This window comes from Diplotaxodon limnothrissa, linkage group LG2 (assembly GCF_057381915.1).
Source record: "Diplotaxodon limnothrissa isolate DT_005_m linkage group LG2, D_limnothrissa_male_GT1.1, whole genome shotgun sequence".
NCBI classification, from domain to species: Eukaryota; Metazoa; Chordata; class Actinopteri; order Cichliformes; family Cichlidae; genus Diplotaxodon; species Diplotaxodon limnothrissa.
In genome coordinates, this window is record NC_140597.1 from 27,506,302 (window position 1) to 27,519,613 (window position 13,312).

General features: G+C 43.1%; 1 protein-coding gene across 4 annotated transcripts in view; it reads left to right on the plus strand.

Moving 5' to 3' along the window:
• ankhd1 (ankyrin repeat and KH domain containing 1) overlaps positions 1–13,312 on the plus strand; it is a 32,570-nt gene that overhangs the window by 15,483 nt on the left and 3,775 nt on the right. For 2 of the 4 annotated variants that reach the window (XM_085361834.1, XM_085361835.1), the window contains exons 3-32: positions 1,822–1,978; positions 2,125–2,287; positions 2,413–2,560; positions 2,644–2,877; positions 3,295–3,389; positions 4,011–4,166; positions 4,486–4,567; positions 4,714–4,905; positions 5,005–5,114; positions 5,405–5,492; positions 5,874–6,001; positions 6,115–6,258; positions 6,396–6,498; positions 6,634–6,896; positions 7,044–7,325; positions 7,429–7,843; positions 7,961–8,100; positions 8,204–8,315; positions 8,432–8,577; positions 8,662–8,804; positions 8,887–9,100; positions 9,956–10,131; positions 10,372–10,534; positions 10,625–10,720; positions 10,809–10,925; positions 11,016–11,184; positions 11,303–11,502; positions 11,600–11,952; positions 12,088–12,240; positions 12,470–12,619. In XM_085361834.1, the coding sequence (XP_085217960.1) occupies positions 1,822–1,978; positions 2,125–2,287; positions 2,413–2,560; positions 2,644–2,877; positions 3,295–3,389; positions 4,011–4,166; positions 4,486–4,567; positions 4,714–4,905; positions 5,005–5,114; positions 5,405–5,492; positions 5,874–6,001; positions 6,115–6,258; positions 6,396–6,498; positions 6,634–6,896; positions 7,044–7,325; positions 7,429–7,843; positions 7,961–8,100; positions 8,204–8,315; positions 8,432–8,577; positions 8,662–8,804; positions 8,887–9,100; positions 9,956–10,131; positions 10,372–10,534; positions 10,625–10,720; positions 10,809–10,925; positions 11,016–11,184; positions 11,303–11,502; positions 11,600–11,952; positions 12,088–12,240; positions 12,470–12,619 (5,092 nt within the window). The remainder of the gene's footprint in view (positions 1–1,821; positions 1,979–2,124; positions 2,288–2,412; positions 2,561–2,643; positions 2,878–3,294; positions 3,390–4,010; positions 4,167–4,485; positions 4,568–4,713; positions 4,906–5,004; positions 5,115–5,404; positions 5,493–5,873; positions 6,002–6,114; positions 6,259–6,395; positions 6,499–6,633; positions 6,897–7,043; positions 7,326–7,428; positions 7,844–7,960; positions 8,101–8,203; positions 8,316–8,431; positions 8,578–8,661; positions 8,805–8,886; positions 9,101–9,955; positions 10,132–10,371; positions 10,535–10,624; positions 10,721–10,808; positions 10,926–11,015; positions 11,185–11,302; positions 11,503–11,599; positions 11,953–12,087; positions 12,241–12,469; positions 12,620–13,312) is intronic. The other 2 variants (XM_085361836.1, XM_085361837.1) reach the window with 1 other exon arrangement.

The window sequence follows — 13,312 nt, forward strand, 5'->3', positions numbered from 1 at the left end:
GACTGAAGCTGTCTTGTGCCTGGTTAATGGATGGGTTGAAGTTGAGGCCGAAAGGTTTAAAGCCAACTTTATTTATTTTTTTCCCTTTTTTTTTCTTTTTTTTCTTTCCCTTCATTTTTACACACGTCTGTAAAATGCACACTGTTACTCCTCTCACAAGTGGTTTGCTGGTTTGGAAATGTTCATTGTTTTCCTTTGAGAGATCTTCCTCTGTAGGTCATTAGCAAAAGCAGTTGTTTTCATTTTGCTGCTGCTTGCCTTTCACTCTGGTCATTGACTTTTCTTCTTTTTCATGCCAAAATAGACACACAGACTTTTTTTTTTTTTCCTGTCATATTGCATTGTTTTCTTCAGTTCTTCTCTTGCTTGCTGGCCACTGTTCCTAACACATCATTTTCTCTCATGGTCACTGCTTTTTACCCATCTATAATTCACACAGGATGAGACAGTTTTCTCTTCGAACATTAACAGCTTGAATCTACATTGGTTCGTATACACTACTGATCAAAAGTTTGGAACGAATCTGAACGTGCTAAAATATTTAAATAAGCATGAAAAGAAGAGAAAGGATCTTATTTTCATGTTCATTATTTAACCTTGAAGTATTGAAGCACATCAATTCTGAGATCGGTCCATCTGTCAGTCAAGGCAGAGGAAATGTGTCTAGGAAAGTGTGAGATTTGAACAAGAAAAGTTTTATTTCCAAACTACTTGTTTTAATAAAACACCAGTTTGCTGGTATTGTTATAATGAAATCACCACCAAAGTAATGCTAATTGTCAGTCCTATTGTAGGACGCTAGACTGTAACATACAGGAAGTGCACATTAATATTAAACTAATTTAACTTGAAGTCATTTTCAAGAAGCTTGTCTTTACGGCAAAATTATATTCAGTAAATATCAGAATTTCTCAGCAGTGTTACATTGCAGTTCATTTAATGACTTAAGGAAAACTGCAAAATTTTGACTCCAAACCTTTGAGCCTTGGTGTATACAACAGCTTCATTTCACTGGTATTATTGTTCTGAACTACTGAAGTACTGTGCAAACGTCTCAAGTCATTTCTTTTTATTTTGTTTCCAATGAGCCAAAGTGTCGTGTCATTTTTTAAAAAAAATTTTTTAAATATATTTTATTTTTAAATAATCTTGAGCAATAGGTCTCCAGGCTTTCTAAATGGCTCCGTTTGACATTGGCCAGTACTTGTACCTGATTGTTTTACAGAGGATTTGTTTTCCTCCAAAGAAGAGATTTGAATGTCCTTCAAGAACTATTAATGAAGACTACTTACGGAAAGCCTGACTAAGGGTTCCGGCTGTGTTGGGGGAAAAAATGGCAAATACTGACTTAAAAACTCGTTAGATTTGTACAAAACTATTTATGTTTGTACATCTCAATAAATCGCTGCACCTTTTTCCCGTTTTCCTAGCCCAACATAAAGAAATGAAGACTGACTTGAGACTTTTGCACAGCACAGTAGATACTCCCAATATTCCCCTTTTATTGTGTACCTTACTATTTGATAAAGAAATTGCGACTCTTAGGTGGTTTATTGAAAAAAGATATATTAAGCCACATTAACAAATGCTTGTGTTTTCTGTGATTTTTTTTTTTTTTTCTTTTTTTTTTTTTCCCTATTCATTTTTAAATTTTTATTTTATTTTTTTCTTTATTGATTTTTTTCCCTCTTTGTGTTTGCTGCTACTAACCCTGGATTGGATTTGCTGGACTGGACTTGCTTCTTCATCTGGTCTGGTGTGGTTGTGCTCCCCTGTGGTTTGCATTGCCCTATGCACCTCTGCCCTTTTGGTGTTCGGCAGGCATCGGTAAACTGTCCACTGCCGATGGTAAAGCTTTTGCAGACCCCGAGGTGCTACGGCGACTGACGTCATCTGTGAGTTGTGCCCTGGACGAGGCCGCAGCCGCCCTCACCCGGATGAGAGCTGAAAACACACTCAATGCCGGCCAAGCAGACAAGTATGTATCTCGCTCACACCATCAACTCACTGCTTCATAAACAATACCTATGAGCATGCGTGTGTGTCTCTTTGCTGCCTGGAAGTAATTGTGTTGTTGTGAGGGGTGCGTGTGTTCACCTGCCACAGTGGCAGTAATTGTAGCAGTCTGGTTATTTTCAGCCGTAGTTTAGCAGAGGCGTGTTCGGATGGGGATGTCAACGCCGTGCGCAAATTGCTGGATGAGGGCCGGAGCGTCAATGAGCACACGGAGGAAGGGGAGAGCTTGCTGTGTCTCGCCTGCTCGGCTGGCTATTATGAACTTGCACAGGTATGGAAGAGGTTAGATTGGTGTCCAGATTAAGTTCCTGCTAAATACTTAAGGGGCTGTATTCCTTTGACAAGCCTATGAATATATATTTACGTTTTTTTTCTTCTTCTGTTTTCTATTCTTAGGTTTTGTTGGCTATGCATGCCAATGTGGAGGACAGGGGCATCAAGGGGGATATAACACCACTCATGGCTGCTGCCAGTGGAGGTTATGTGGACATTGTCAAACTACTACTTGTCCATGGGGCAGATGTCAATGCCCAGTCCTCTACTGGTAAGACTACTTTAACTTCTCTATTTATAAACCATTTAATGTGACTTCAAAACACACGGTATAATCTCACTTTTGTCTTTCAGGCAACACAGCTTTGACGTATGCATGTGCCGGTGGCTTCGTGGATGTGGTGAAGGTGCTGCTCAAAGAGGGTGCTAACATTGAGGACCACAACGAGAACGGACACACACCTCTCATGGAGGCGGCCAGTGCTGGCCACGTAGAAGTGGCCAGGGTACTATTGGAGTATGGCGCTGGCATCAACACACACTCCAATGAGTTCAAGGAGAGTGCTCTCACACTTGCATGCTACAAAGGTCAGTACTTAAGTATGGAACTTGTATCCCTAGGTTAGTTTTTATGTTGAGGGTTTATTTTTAGAAAGGAATAAATGCGCATTGTCCTTTTACTTTTTTTTAGTTGTTATGCAATTTAGCGCCCTCGTTACAAAGACTTGGGCTAATACTGTTGTAAAATAAAGCTCTTACATAAGTTCTGTTAGCTATCCTAACAGTCAGCTACTCTTTAAAATTCAGCTGGTTATTTTATTTTTCATTTTAATGAAATGTTTTTTAAAAAAAAGTCTACATCTTAAGATCAGTAAAATTGGCGTACTTGCAGTCGACTCTGAACTGATCTAACTTGTTACTTTCCCCCAGTGGCAGGCTACTCCCATAACCTTGTCCAAAGGCCTGTAAAAGATTAATTACATTGATTTTGTTTGTCCTCTGCAGGTCACTTGGATATGGTGCGTTTTCTCTTGGAGGCCGGAGCAGACCAGGAACACAAAACGGATGAGATGCATACGGCACTGATGGAGGCCTGCATGGTAAGCATCTGACCTAAAACCTCACTTCACATTTCACACCTCAAACCACTTGTTATGACTTTGTATTTGTAACTATAAACAGACAGTACATACGTTGAAGTAATCGGCATGGTCAAGAATGAATTGCTTTATATATCTTAGACTCCCTTTTGTGTCTCAGTACAGCTCAAACAAAATAAACTTTAATATTAAATTTGAAAAAAAATAACATCAGAAACATAACAGCGGGTCTTATTCAGTGTCCAAACCCAACAGAGTTCTGCTAATGGTTGGGTACTCGCATGGTTAAGTGGGAGAAAAGTGGACTGAAAGAAGATTTTAATAATTTACACCATCTCCCCTGTGCTAATTGGTTTTTATCTTGTTTGCAGATCAGTCGTGCTAAATAATTGTGGAAGGGGTGTGCAGTTTTCTGTAAACATTAATTGTGCTATTGTCGATGGAAATGTACAGCAATGTTTTTAGATGCCTCTTTCATCAGTCTGCTAAAATGTCACTACTTTCTCGTTTTAAACACTTTTTCAAATTGATGGTTTAAATTCATGTAGCTTGACTAGAAATTGATACGTGTATTTATTCAGGTGCTTATCTCTATATTCTCTGTGTGTCTCGCTGTCCCAGGATGGCCATGTGGAGGTGGCACGGCTGCTGTTGGACAGCGGCGCGCAAGTCAACATGCCAGCTGATTCCTTTGAGTCGCCCCTTACCCTGGCAGCTTGTGGAGGACATGTGGAGCTGGCAGCCTTGCTTATAGAGAGAGGAGCCAACTTGGAGGAGGTATGCAAAGATACACTAAAACAAAATGGAAAAAAATTGTATAGCTGTAGATACATTTGCTGTGAAGATATACTATAAATGCTCCAAACCAAAAAGTGTCGGTCCTTTTTAAACAAAAGTGTTTGCTTCCAAAATTGGAAAACGGCTAATTTTTCACTGTTATCTAAAATGTAAATGACAACATTGATGTAACTGGCTAAATGCAGTTGGATGACAATTTCTATCCACATAAACACAAGTCAGGGTTGTGTCCGTGTAACCTGCGAGTCATTTTCACCCTTATGTTTTCTGATCTGATGATGCTTCTGTTTGTGTCCAGGTTAATGATGAGGGCTACACTCCCCTGATGGAGGCAGCCAGAGAAGGCCATGAGGAGATGGTAGCACTGCTGCTGGCTCAAGGTAGCAGCATTTGTTCTTGCATCTCTGAAACACCATAAAAAAAACAAAAACAACTAACAATTTTGACATGATCACAGTCTGTTATCATTATGTTTTCCCATTTTAGTAGCTGAATATAACCAAACTGGTCTTGCTCTGTCGTCTAGGTGCTAACATCAATGCCCAGACAGAGGAAACCCAGGAGACCGCTTTGACCCTAGCATGTTGTGGAGGCTTTTTAGAAGTGGCTGACTTCCTCATTAAGGCAGGGGCAGACATTGAGCTGGGCTGCTCTACCCCGCTAATGGAAGCTGCACAAGAAGGCCATCTGGAATTGGTGAAGTACCTACTGGCTGCAGGTGGGCAAGGAAGAAGATGCAGCAATGGTAGAAAGAAAAGACACATCAAAAATGTCTTAGACTCTTGAGCTCACACTCCTGTAACTTTTTCTCGTTCAGGAGCAAACGTTCATGCCACGACGGCAACTGGCGATACAGCACTGACGTATGCGTGTGAGAACGGACACACTGATGTGGCAGACGTGCTACTGCAGGCTGGAGCCAATTTGGTACGCCGTACTCTTAAATCCTCTTAGTCACTTATGATTTGCCCTGCTTTAAAAAAAAAAAAAGTATTTACATTGGTTCAAGTGACAGCGGGGCAAGAAAAGATGTGTAAAAGTTTTTTGTGTGTAAATGTATATTGATTGAACTGAGCATCTTCTATTGTGTGAAGCAAGACCTTGACCTTGTAGAACCTGCACCTACAGCAGCAGTTTTCAAGATGAATACAGATTATAGCCATTTTGTTTAACTTCTGTGTTGAACTCAACAAATCCACTTCATCTTTTTCCTTTAGGAGCATGAGTCTGAAGGGGGACGGACGCCCTTAATGAAGGCAGCGAGGGCAGGGCATCTCTGTACAGTGCAGTTTCTTATCAGCAAAGGTGCGTAACTGAGTAGCTCTTGGATTTAAATACAGGTATTTGAGGGGGGAAAAATGCATATCTAACCTGTAGAGTCAGAGAATTGCCTCTCTTGAAAGGGGAAGTAGATCGTTTATATGGGAGGGTTTTGTTTGTTTTTTTCTGCACATCTGTCACTTAATTTATTCACTTCAATTAATCATAGTTTATTTCATTGCATGAAGGTATGAGAAGTTTAAAATTTCACCTGAAAATTGTTTTTTCCACCATTACGCTTAAAGTGGAAGACCAGCAATTGTTATTGTGTCCAGGTTAATGATGAACCACATTATTGAATATCTGGCTGTAGATATGCATTATCATTACTCTTATAATATATACATTTGTCTTTGTCTGTGTTAGGTGCTAATGTGAACAGAGCCACTGCCAATAATGATCACACGGTGGTTTCTCTGGCCTGTGCTGGAGGACATTTGGCTGTGGTGGAGCTGCTGCTGGCGCATGGGGCGGATCCTACTCACAGACTCAAAGTAATGCACCCAGTCTGGATTAACACCAGCTGCTTTAATAACGATTATGCTCATTTGCATGTGTTTAATGATAATGCTGATAGAGAAAAACATGCCATGTTTTTTCTTTGTAGGATGGCTCAACCATGTTGATAGAAGCTGCTAAGGGTGGCCACACCAATGTGGTTTCCTACCTGTTGGATTACCCCAACAACATCCTGTCTGTCCCAGCCCCGGACCTCTCCCAACTCACTCCCCCATCGCAAGATGCCTCTCAGGTATATGCAGCAACATGATAACCCCCCCCCCCCCTTTTTTTTATTTTATTTTCTTTTTTAACTAACATTTTTGCAAGCATGGCTGTTTTCTTTCTTTTTTCCATTGCTTTAACACAACATATCCTCTGTCATAACAGGTTCCTCGTGTCCCATTCCAAGCTCTCGCCATGGTAGTGCCCCCTCAGGAGCCAGACAGAACCCCATCAAACATCGCTACGCCCCCTCCCGTCTCTAGTAAAGGTAAACTGTCCTAGGTACCCGCTCGGTATACTTAAAAGGTTCTACTTACAAAGTGCACACTTCACTGAGCTGTAGATATATTTATTTTGCCATTTTTAAATCTCAACATCTTTGATGTGTTTTGTTCAAATTCAGGCGTGTCCAAACAGAGACAAGCAGCCCTTCAGCCCGGTGTCCCCAGCTCTGTTGGCCGGGGACCTGAAGCAGAGCCTCTGCCACCCTTCCACTTGTGCCAGCCCCTAGAGTGCATTGTGGAGGAGACGGAGGGAAAGCTGAATGAACTGGGCCAGAGAATTAGCGCTATTGAGAAAGCCCAGCTAGAGTCGCTAGAACTCATTCAGGGGGAGCCGCTCACCAAAGACAAGATTGAGGAGCTGAAGAAGAGCCGAGAGGAGCAGGTATAATCCATCATCCACTTAAGATCTGGTCTCATTTTGATCTTAAGTTAGGTAGCCTTTAACTTGTAAGCTAATTGACCCTTCAGTGCTTCTCCCCCCCCATAACATATCACAAGTTAGTCAAACAAGGATGTGACTCTTCCTTAGGTTCAGAAGAAAAAGAAAATCTTGAAGGAGCTGCAGAAGGTGGAGCGTCAGCTGCAGCTGAAAACACAGCAACAGTTCACCAAAGAGTACATGGAGGCAAAGGGCTTAGAGCAGCAGGAGGCTGGACAGAGCCAGGGTCCGGGCCCGGGGCCTGGATGTGCATCGTCTGTTCCAGTGCCTCTTCTCACCACACCGGGTGCACAAGTACACAGTGGCTCTGACAAGGACGAGGAGACAAGCAAAGATGGGGAACAGGAAGAGCCGGAGGATGACGTCGAAGAGGTGAATTTTTTTTGTATTTGTTTTCTTTGTTTGAATAATGTTTGTTCCCTAGCACTGTCCTAACAGATCCGAGAGACTTAATATGCTCTCTGTGTTCTTTCAGGAAGAGGAAGATGATGATGAAGAGGGCTCAGAGGAAGAACCAGATGGAGAAGAGGATGATTACCCCAAGCTTCCTCAGGTGGACACAATCATGGGTCACAGGGATGGGTCGCAGTCACGACAGCAGCCGCCTCTTCCCCCTTCGCCACAGACCCAGCCCCAGCCGCCTCCTCCCCCTCTTCAGGCAGCCTTCGTTCCTATCCAACCTCTGCCAGACTACAACCCTGCAGACTACCCAGGAAGTACCAGTCCAGAGCTGCAGAGGGTACTAGTAGGGCAGCAGATGTTGGGGCAGCAGCAGGGTCAGCAGCTGGCTGGGTTAAGCCCAGGAATGATACCTCAACAGGCTCCAGATGGGCTCTTGGTAGCTACACCTGCACAGACGCTCACAGACACACTGGACGACATCATGGCAGGCAAGTACTCAGAAGTTTAACTGTTGGGTGTGAGATGCGAGACTGTGCTCTACAAAGTTTTGTTTTTCCTTTTTTTTGGAGGTGGTGCTTACATTTGTTTTTGTTTCTTTCTTGCAGCTGTGAGCAGCCGCGTGCCCATGCTGAACACTACATCTTCACCCACACCCCTTTCCCAGCCGCCCACACAGACGCCCGCAAACATCGCCTCTCCCCCTTCAGTCCTACCCCTTTACCCCTCTGTTGACATAGACGCACATGTAAGCCAGTTTGACATGACAGTATACATATTGTGATAATCCAAGTTAATACATTTATGTAAAAAGTAATATGCCCTGTTAAGAGAGAGTGTTTTCTTCACAGACGGAGAGTAATCATGATACGGCCCTGACGCTGGCGTGTGCAGGAGGACACGAGGAGCTTGTGTCTGTCCTGATTTCACGGGGAGCCAACATTGAGCACCGGGATAAAAAAGGTATCTTAGAAAGAGGATTAGTCTTCTGATAGTATGGCAGTCTGGAGGGTTAGAGTTTAATTTTAATTCAAAATAGTTTCATTTAACAAAGGACTCATTATTTCTGTTCTCTACAGGCTTTACGCCGCTGATCCTGGCCGCCACTGCTGGCCATGTAGGCGTGGTTGAGGTACTCCTGGACAAAGGGGGTGATATTGAGGCTCAATCAGAGAGAACCAAAGACACACCCCTCTCCCTGGCCTGCTCTGGGGGACGCCAGGAGGTATAAAACTGTTTCAGTTTACTCTCACAGTCATGACATTCCTATACTCCTGCCGCTAACACCATTATCATCCATGTTGGTAAGGTTGTTGAGTTGCTGCTGCTGCGGGGAGCCAATAAGGAACACCGCAATGTCTCAGACTACACGCCTCTCAGCCTGGCTGCCTCTGGGGGTTATGTCAACATCATCAAAATACTCCTCAATGCTGGTGCCGAGATTAACTCCAGGTGAGCAACAACTGATACCATACATGTAGCATTTTCTCTGTTTTACGCTTCTTTTCTAAAGACTCTATTTCACTCTTTTCAGGACTGGCAGTAAGCTGGGAATCTCTCCTTTGATGCTGGCAGCTATGAACGGTCATGTGCCAGCAGTGAAGCTGTTGCTGGATATGGGTTCAGACATCAATGCCCAGATTGAGACCAACAGAAACACAGCTCTGACCCTAGCCTGCTTTCAGGGGCGGGCTGAGGTCGTCAGTCTGCTGCTAGATCGCAAGGCCAACGTAGAGCATCGTGCTAAGGTGAAGACTCGTGATCACATATAGCAGGACTCTGCTGCCACATTCAGAAAGTCAAATATCTCAGGGAGGTTTCTGAGTCGAGTGCACTGTGAAGTATCTGCAGGGACACCTTAATAAGAGCTGGTTGAATTAGCTTAATAATAAGAGAAGTTATTTAGTGCTTCCTTCATTGCCTTCTTTAGCAAAATGAACATGGTTTAAGAATGGAAATGAGACAACAAAAGAAATCATCTATATATATTTTACTTCAATTACAGATGATCTAAAGGCAGAGTTGAGGAACTAGGAGTAGATGGAACAAAAATCAACCATCACAAGCATTTCACCATTTATGTTCCTGTTTGTTTAAAATCTGAGCAATGAAGTGACATTTTTCTTTGTATGTAAAATGGATTAAACAATCCAATAAGAATAGACTGATTAAACTATTTGGGATGAGTTTTTGGTCCCATTTCAGGACCTGAGTTTCATCATAGCAGACTCAGTCCCGGCACCAGTACACGTTTCTTTTGTTAAATCCTTAAATTCTTCTTTTCCTTATCCTATGATGTTTGTAAAATAGTAAAAAATAATTACAAAAGAAGGTGGGAAGTAATTTTTTGGGACTGGTTGACCCACCAATTATCTTCACCATGGTTGAGCTAGGATTTACTTATTATACTTATATCCATCCTTTTACAGAGCTTGACATAATGGTGTGTGCTGACTACACAACCTGTTTATTATACAACCTTAAGCCCCCTAACTTCTCCCACTGACTCCGTGTCATGTATGAATTATTGGACGATACAAACACTATTTTTATCCTTTCGGGTTACCCTCTTGGCCTTCTTAATAACTGATCGGTTTAAACAGACTGGTCTTACCCCGCTGATGGAGGCAGCATCAGGAGGTTATGCAGAGGTGGGCCGAGTGCTGCTGGACAAAGGCGCCGATGTCAACGCTCCCCCTGTTCCTTCATCCAGAGATACTGCTCTCACCATTGCTGCCGACAAGGGCCACTACAAGTTCTGTGAGCTGCTCATCAACAGGTGAGGACTGTTTTGAGTTAAATCTCACTGTGATTCATCATTTAAGGGAATTGGGTTGAATGCAAGTTTATTTCTTAGTGAAGCAGATGTTTTAAGCCACGCTCTTTCTGTTTTTTTTTTTCTTTCTTGTTTTTGCTTTTAAAAACCAGATGCTTGCCATAAATTGTGTTCTGTCTTCTAACCTCATTAGCAAGGTGGCTTTCATTAACTGATGAAGGCAACAATTCTGTCTTATTTCAGAGGTGCGCATATTGACGTACGAAACAAGAAAGGGAACACTCCCCTCTGGCTGGCAGCGAATGGTGGTCATTTTGACGTGGTCCAGCTCCTGGTGCACGCCAGTGCTGATGTAGATGCTGCTGACAACCGAAAGATCACCCCGCTCATGGCTGCTTTTCGTAAGGTGCGCAGTTGAAGAAGACCTAAGAACGTTGCTTTGTTCTGCTGCACTTTAGGACGACTGCAGTTACTAATTCTTTACTTAAAATTTCAGGGTCACGTGAAGGTGGTGCAGTATCTTGTGAAGGAGGTCAACCAGTTCCCGTCAGATATTGAGTGCATGAGATATATCGCCACCATTGCTGACAAGGTAGGTATTGTTTGCATTTCAGTCAGTAGTCACCTACAGAACCTTTAGAGGAATATGCAGAGCTAAAACTCCAAATGTGACCCTGCAGGAGCTGCTGAAGAAGTGTCACCAGTGCATGGAGACCATTGTCAAAGCTAAAGACCAGCAGGCTGCCGAGGCCAACAAGAACGCTACCATTCTCCTCAAGGAGTTAGACTTGGAGAAGGTAATTTCAGTCACATGTGATAGTGTTTTAGGAGGTAAAAGCATTTTGAATAAAAGGCATAGATAAAAAGAGATTTTATGACTCTTGCAGTCTCGAGAGGAGAGCAAGAAGCAGGCTCTGGCTGCCAAGCGTGAGAAGAGGAAGGAGAAACGCAAGAAGAAGAAGGAGGAGCAGAAGAGGAAACAGGAGGAAGAGGAGGGGCAGAAAACCAAGGAGGAGACATTTGAGATGCAGGAGCAGAAGGAGGATTCCGCTGAAGGTATTGTTTCATTGAAACTTTTAACTCAAAAGTATTTTCATGACTTGGATACATTTTAACTAGAATCTTGTGGCCCGATTCTTCCTAATGCCTGAATTTTACCCTTCGCCTTCCTCAGAAGCAGAGGTTCCAATTGAACCTCCGAGTGCAACTACCACCACCACCATTGGTATATCTGCCACCTCCACCACTTTCACTACAGCTTTTAGTAAGAAGCGAGCGAGTGTGGCCACTACCCCAAGCACCAATCGGAAGAACAAAAAGAACAAGACCAAGGATTCGGTGCCCAATGAACCCATCATATTGCAAGATCCGCAGGTGAGCACTACTCTTTTTAATCTGCCCTGTTTTCATCTCCAGCTTATCCTAAAGATTGAAGAGGGGGAAATGACCAAATGTATGCATTTCTTAACAGGTTGCACTAGCACAGCACAAAGCTGACAAGAACAAGATCCACGGCGAGCCACGGGGTGGGGGTGGGGGAGTGGCAGGCGGCAACAGTGATTCTGACCCCTTGGATAGCACCGACTGTGCCAGTGAGAGCAGCAGCAGTGGGAGCAAGAGTCAGGAACTCAACTACCTCCCTGACCTCACCTCCTCCGGCACCTCCTCCTCCTCTTCCTCGTCGTCCTCTTCTTCCTCTGCCCCCTCCTCAGGAGCAGTCCAGGCCCTCCTGTCCGGCCCAGAGAAGAGACACAGTTCCCAGACGCAGAGTGACGGCAAAGTGGAAAACAAAGTCACAGTCTCCATCTCAAAACCAACGCAAAAGTGAGTCTCTGATCGAGCGGGCACGTTTGTTGTTTGACATGTACTTTTGTGTGTAACTTTGGATCTTTAGACATAACAACTACTACTTTGTTGCGTCCTATCATGTCTGTAAGCAAACAGTCTGTCTGGTTCCAGAGCTGCAGATGCAAGCGACTCCACCACCAACTCCCTGCCCTCCCCGTTCAAGACCATGGCTCTTCCTGTCACCTCACCCAACAGTAAGCTCAGCCTCACGAGTCCAAAGAGAGGCCAGAAAAGAGAAGAAGGTTGGAAGGAAGTCGTCAGAAGGTCAGTTTATGAGTTTGACTCGACGTGTGCAAATTATCAATAGCAATACTTACTTTTTTGTTCTCCCCATTGTCAAATTTTACTTTTTTCTTTTATTATATTATTATGTATACATCTTAAGGCAAGGCATTGCTTGCACACAAAGCCAATGATTGCATGTTTTTTGATTGAATTAAGAGACAGCTATAGTACAAACATTAATATCATCATTTCACGTGTTCTTTTGAAGATCAAAGAAGCTTTCTGTACCAGCGTCCGTTGTGTCTCGGATCATGGGTCGAGGAGGCTGCAACATAACAGCCATCCAGGATGTGACAGGAGCTCACATTGACGTGGACAAGCAGAAGGACAAGAATGGAGAGAGGATGATCACTATAAGGTAAAAGCAGCACCCTCTGCTGGACTACAAAGCCATTACAGCTAAATTATATCAGATGGACTGGTATATGAAGCCTTTTTATTTATTTATTTATTTATTTTTTTTGGGGGGGGGGCATGACAAAATACAGATCTGACATTTAATGTGCGAAATATGCAGATTTTCTTTTGCTAGTATTTTCCTCAAGATACTCCCAGTTCACAAAGCGGAGGTGGAAGAGTGAGATATCATATAAGGAGTCTTTGCAAGACATTGCGTTTTTTCAGAATAAAGGCAAGAAGCATATTTTGGGATTGAACGTATGCAAAGCTTGCCTGTATACCTCTACATAGCCTGCAAAACAGCTTTGCCTCTATTGCTACATATGAACATCCATGCTATTTTGAAAGTATGGGTCAGCCTCTTTAATAGGTTTACTGCTCTTTATTCACATCATGGATGCTTAAGGCTGAAATGAAAATGAGTGATTAAAATGACTTACGAAATTGCGGCGAGCTATACTATATTCAGTGTGTAGAGGGAAAATAATCACATCTAGAAACTTTACTTCCTCTTTGGTGTAGTTTTGCAGCTTAATGTTGTGTATTGAGCTTTTCTGGGTTTGGTGTTTTGTATGAGGTGCAGAACCTAGAGCTACAGTTGGTGGGCAGTTATTTGGCAAAATAATAAATGACATATTTTTAAAACCCTTTT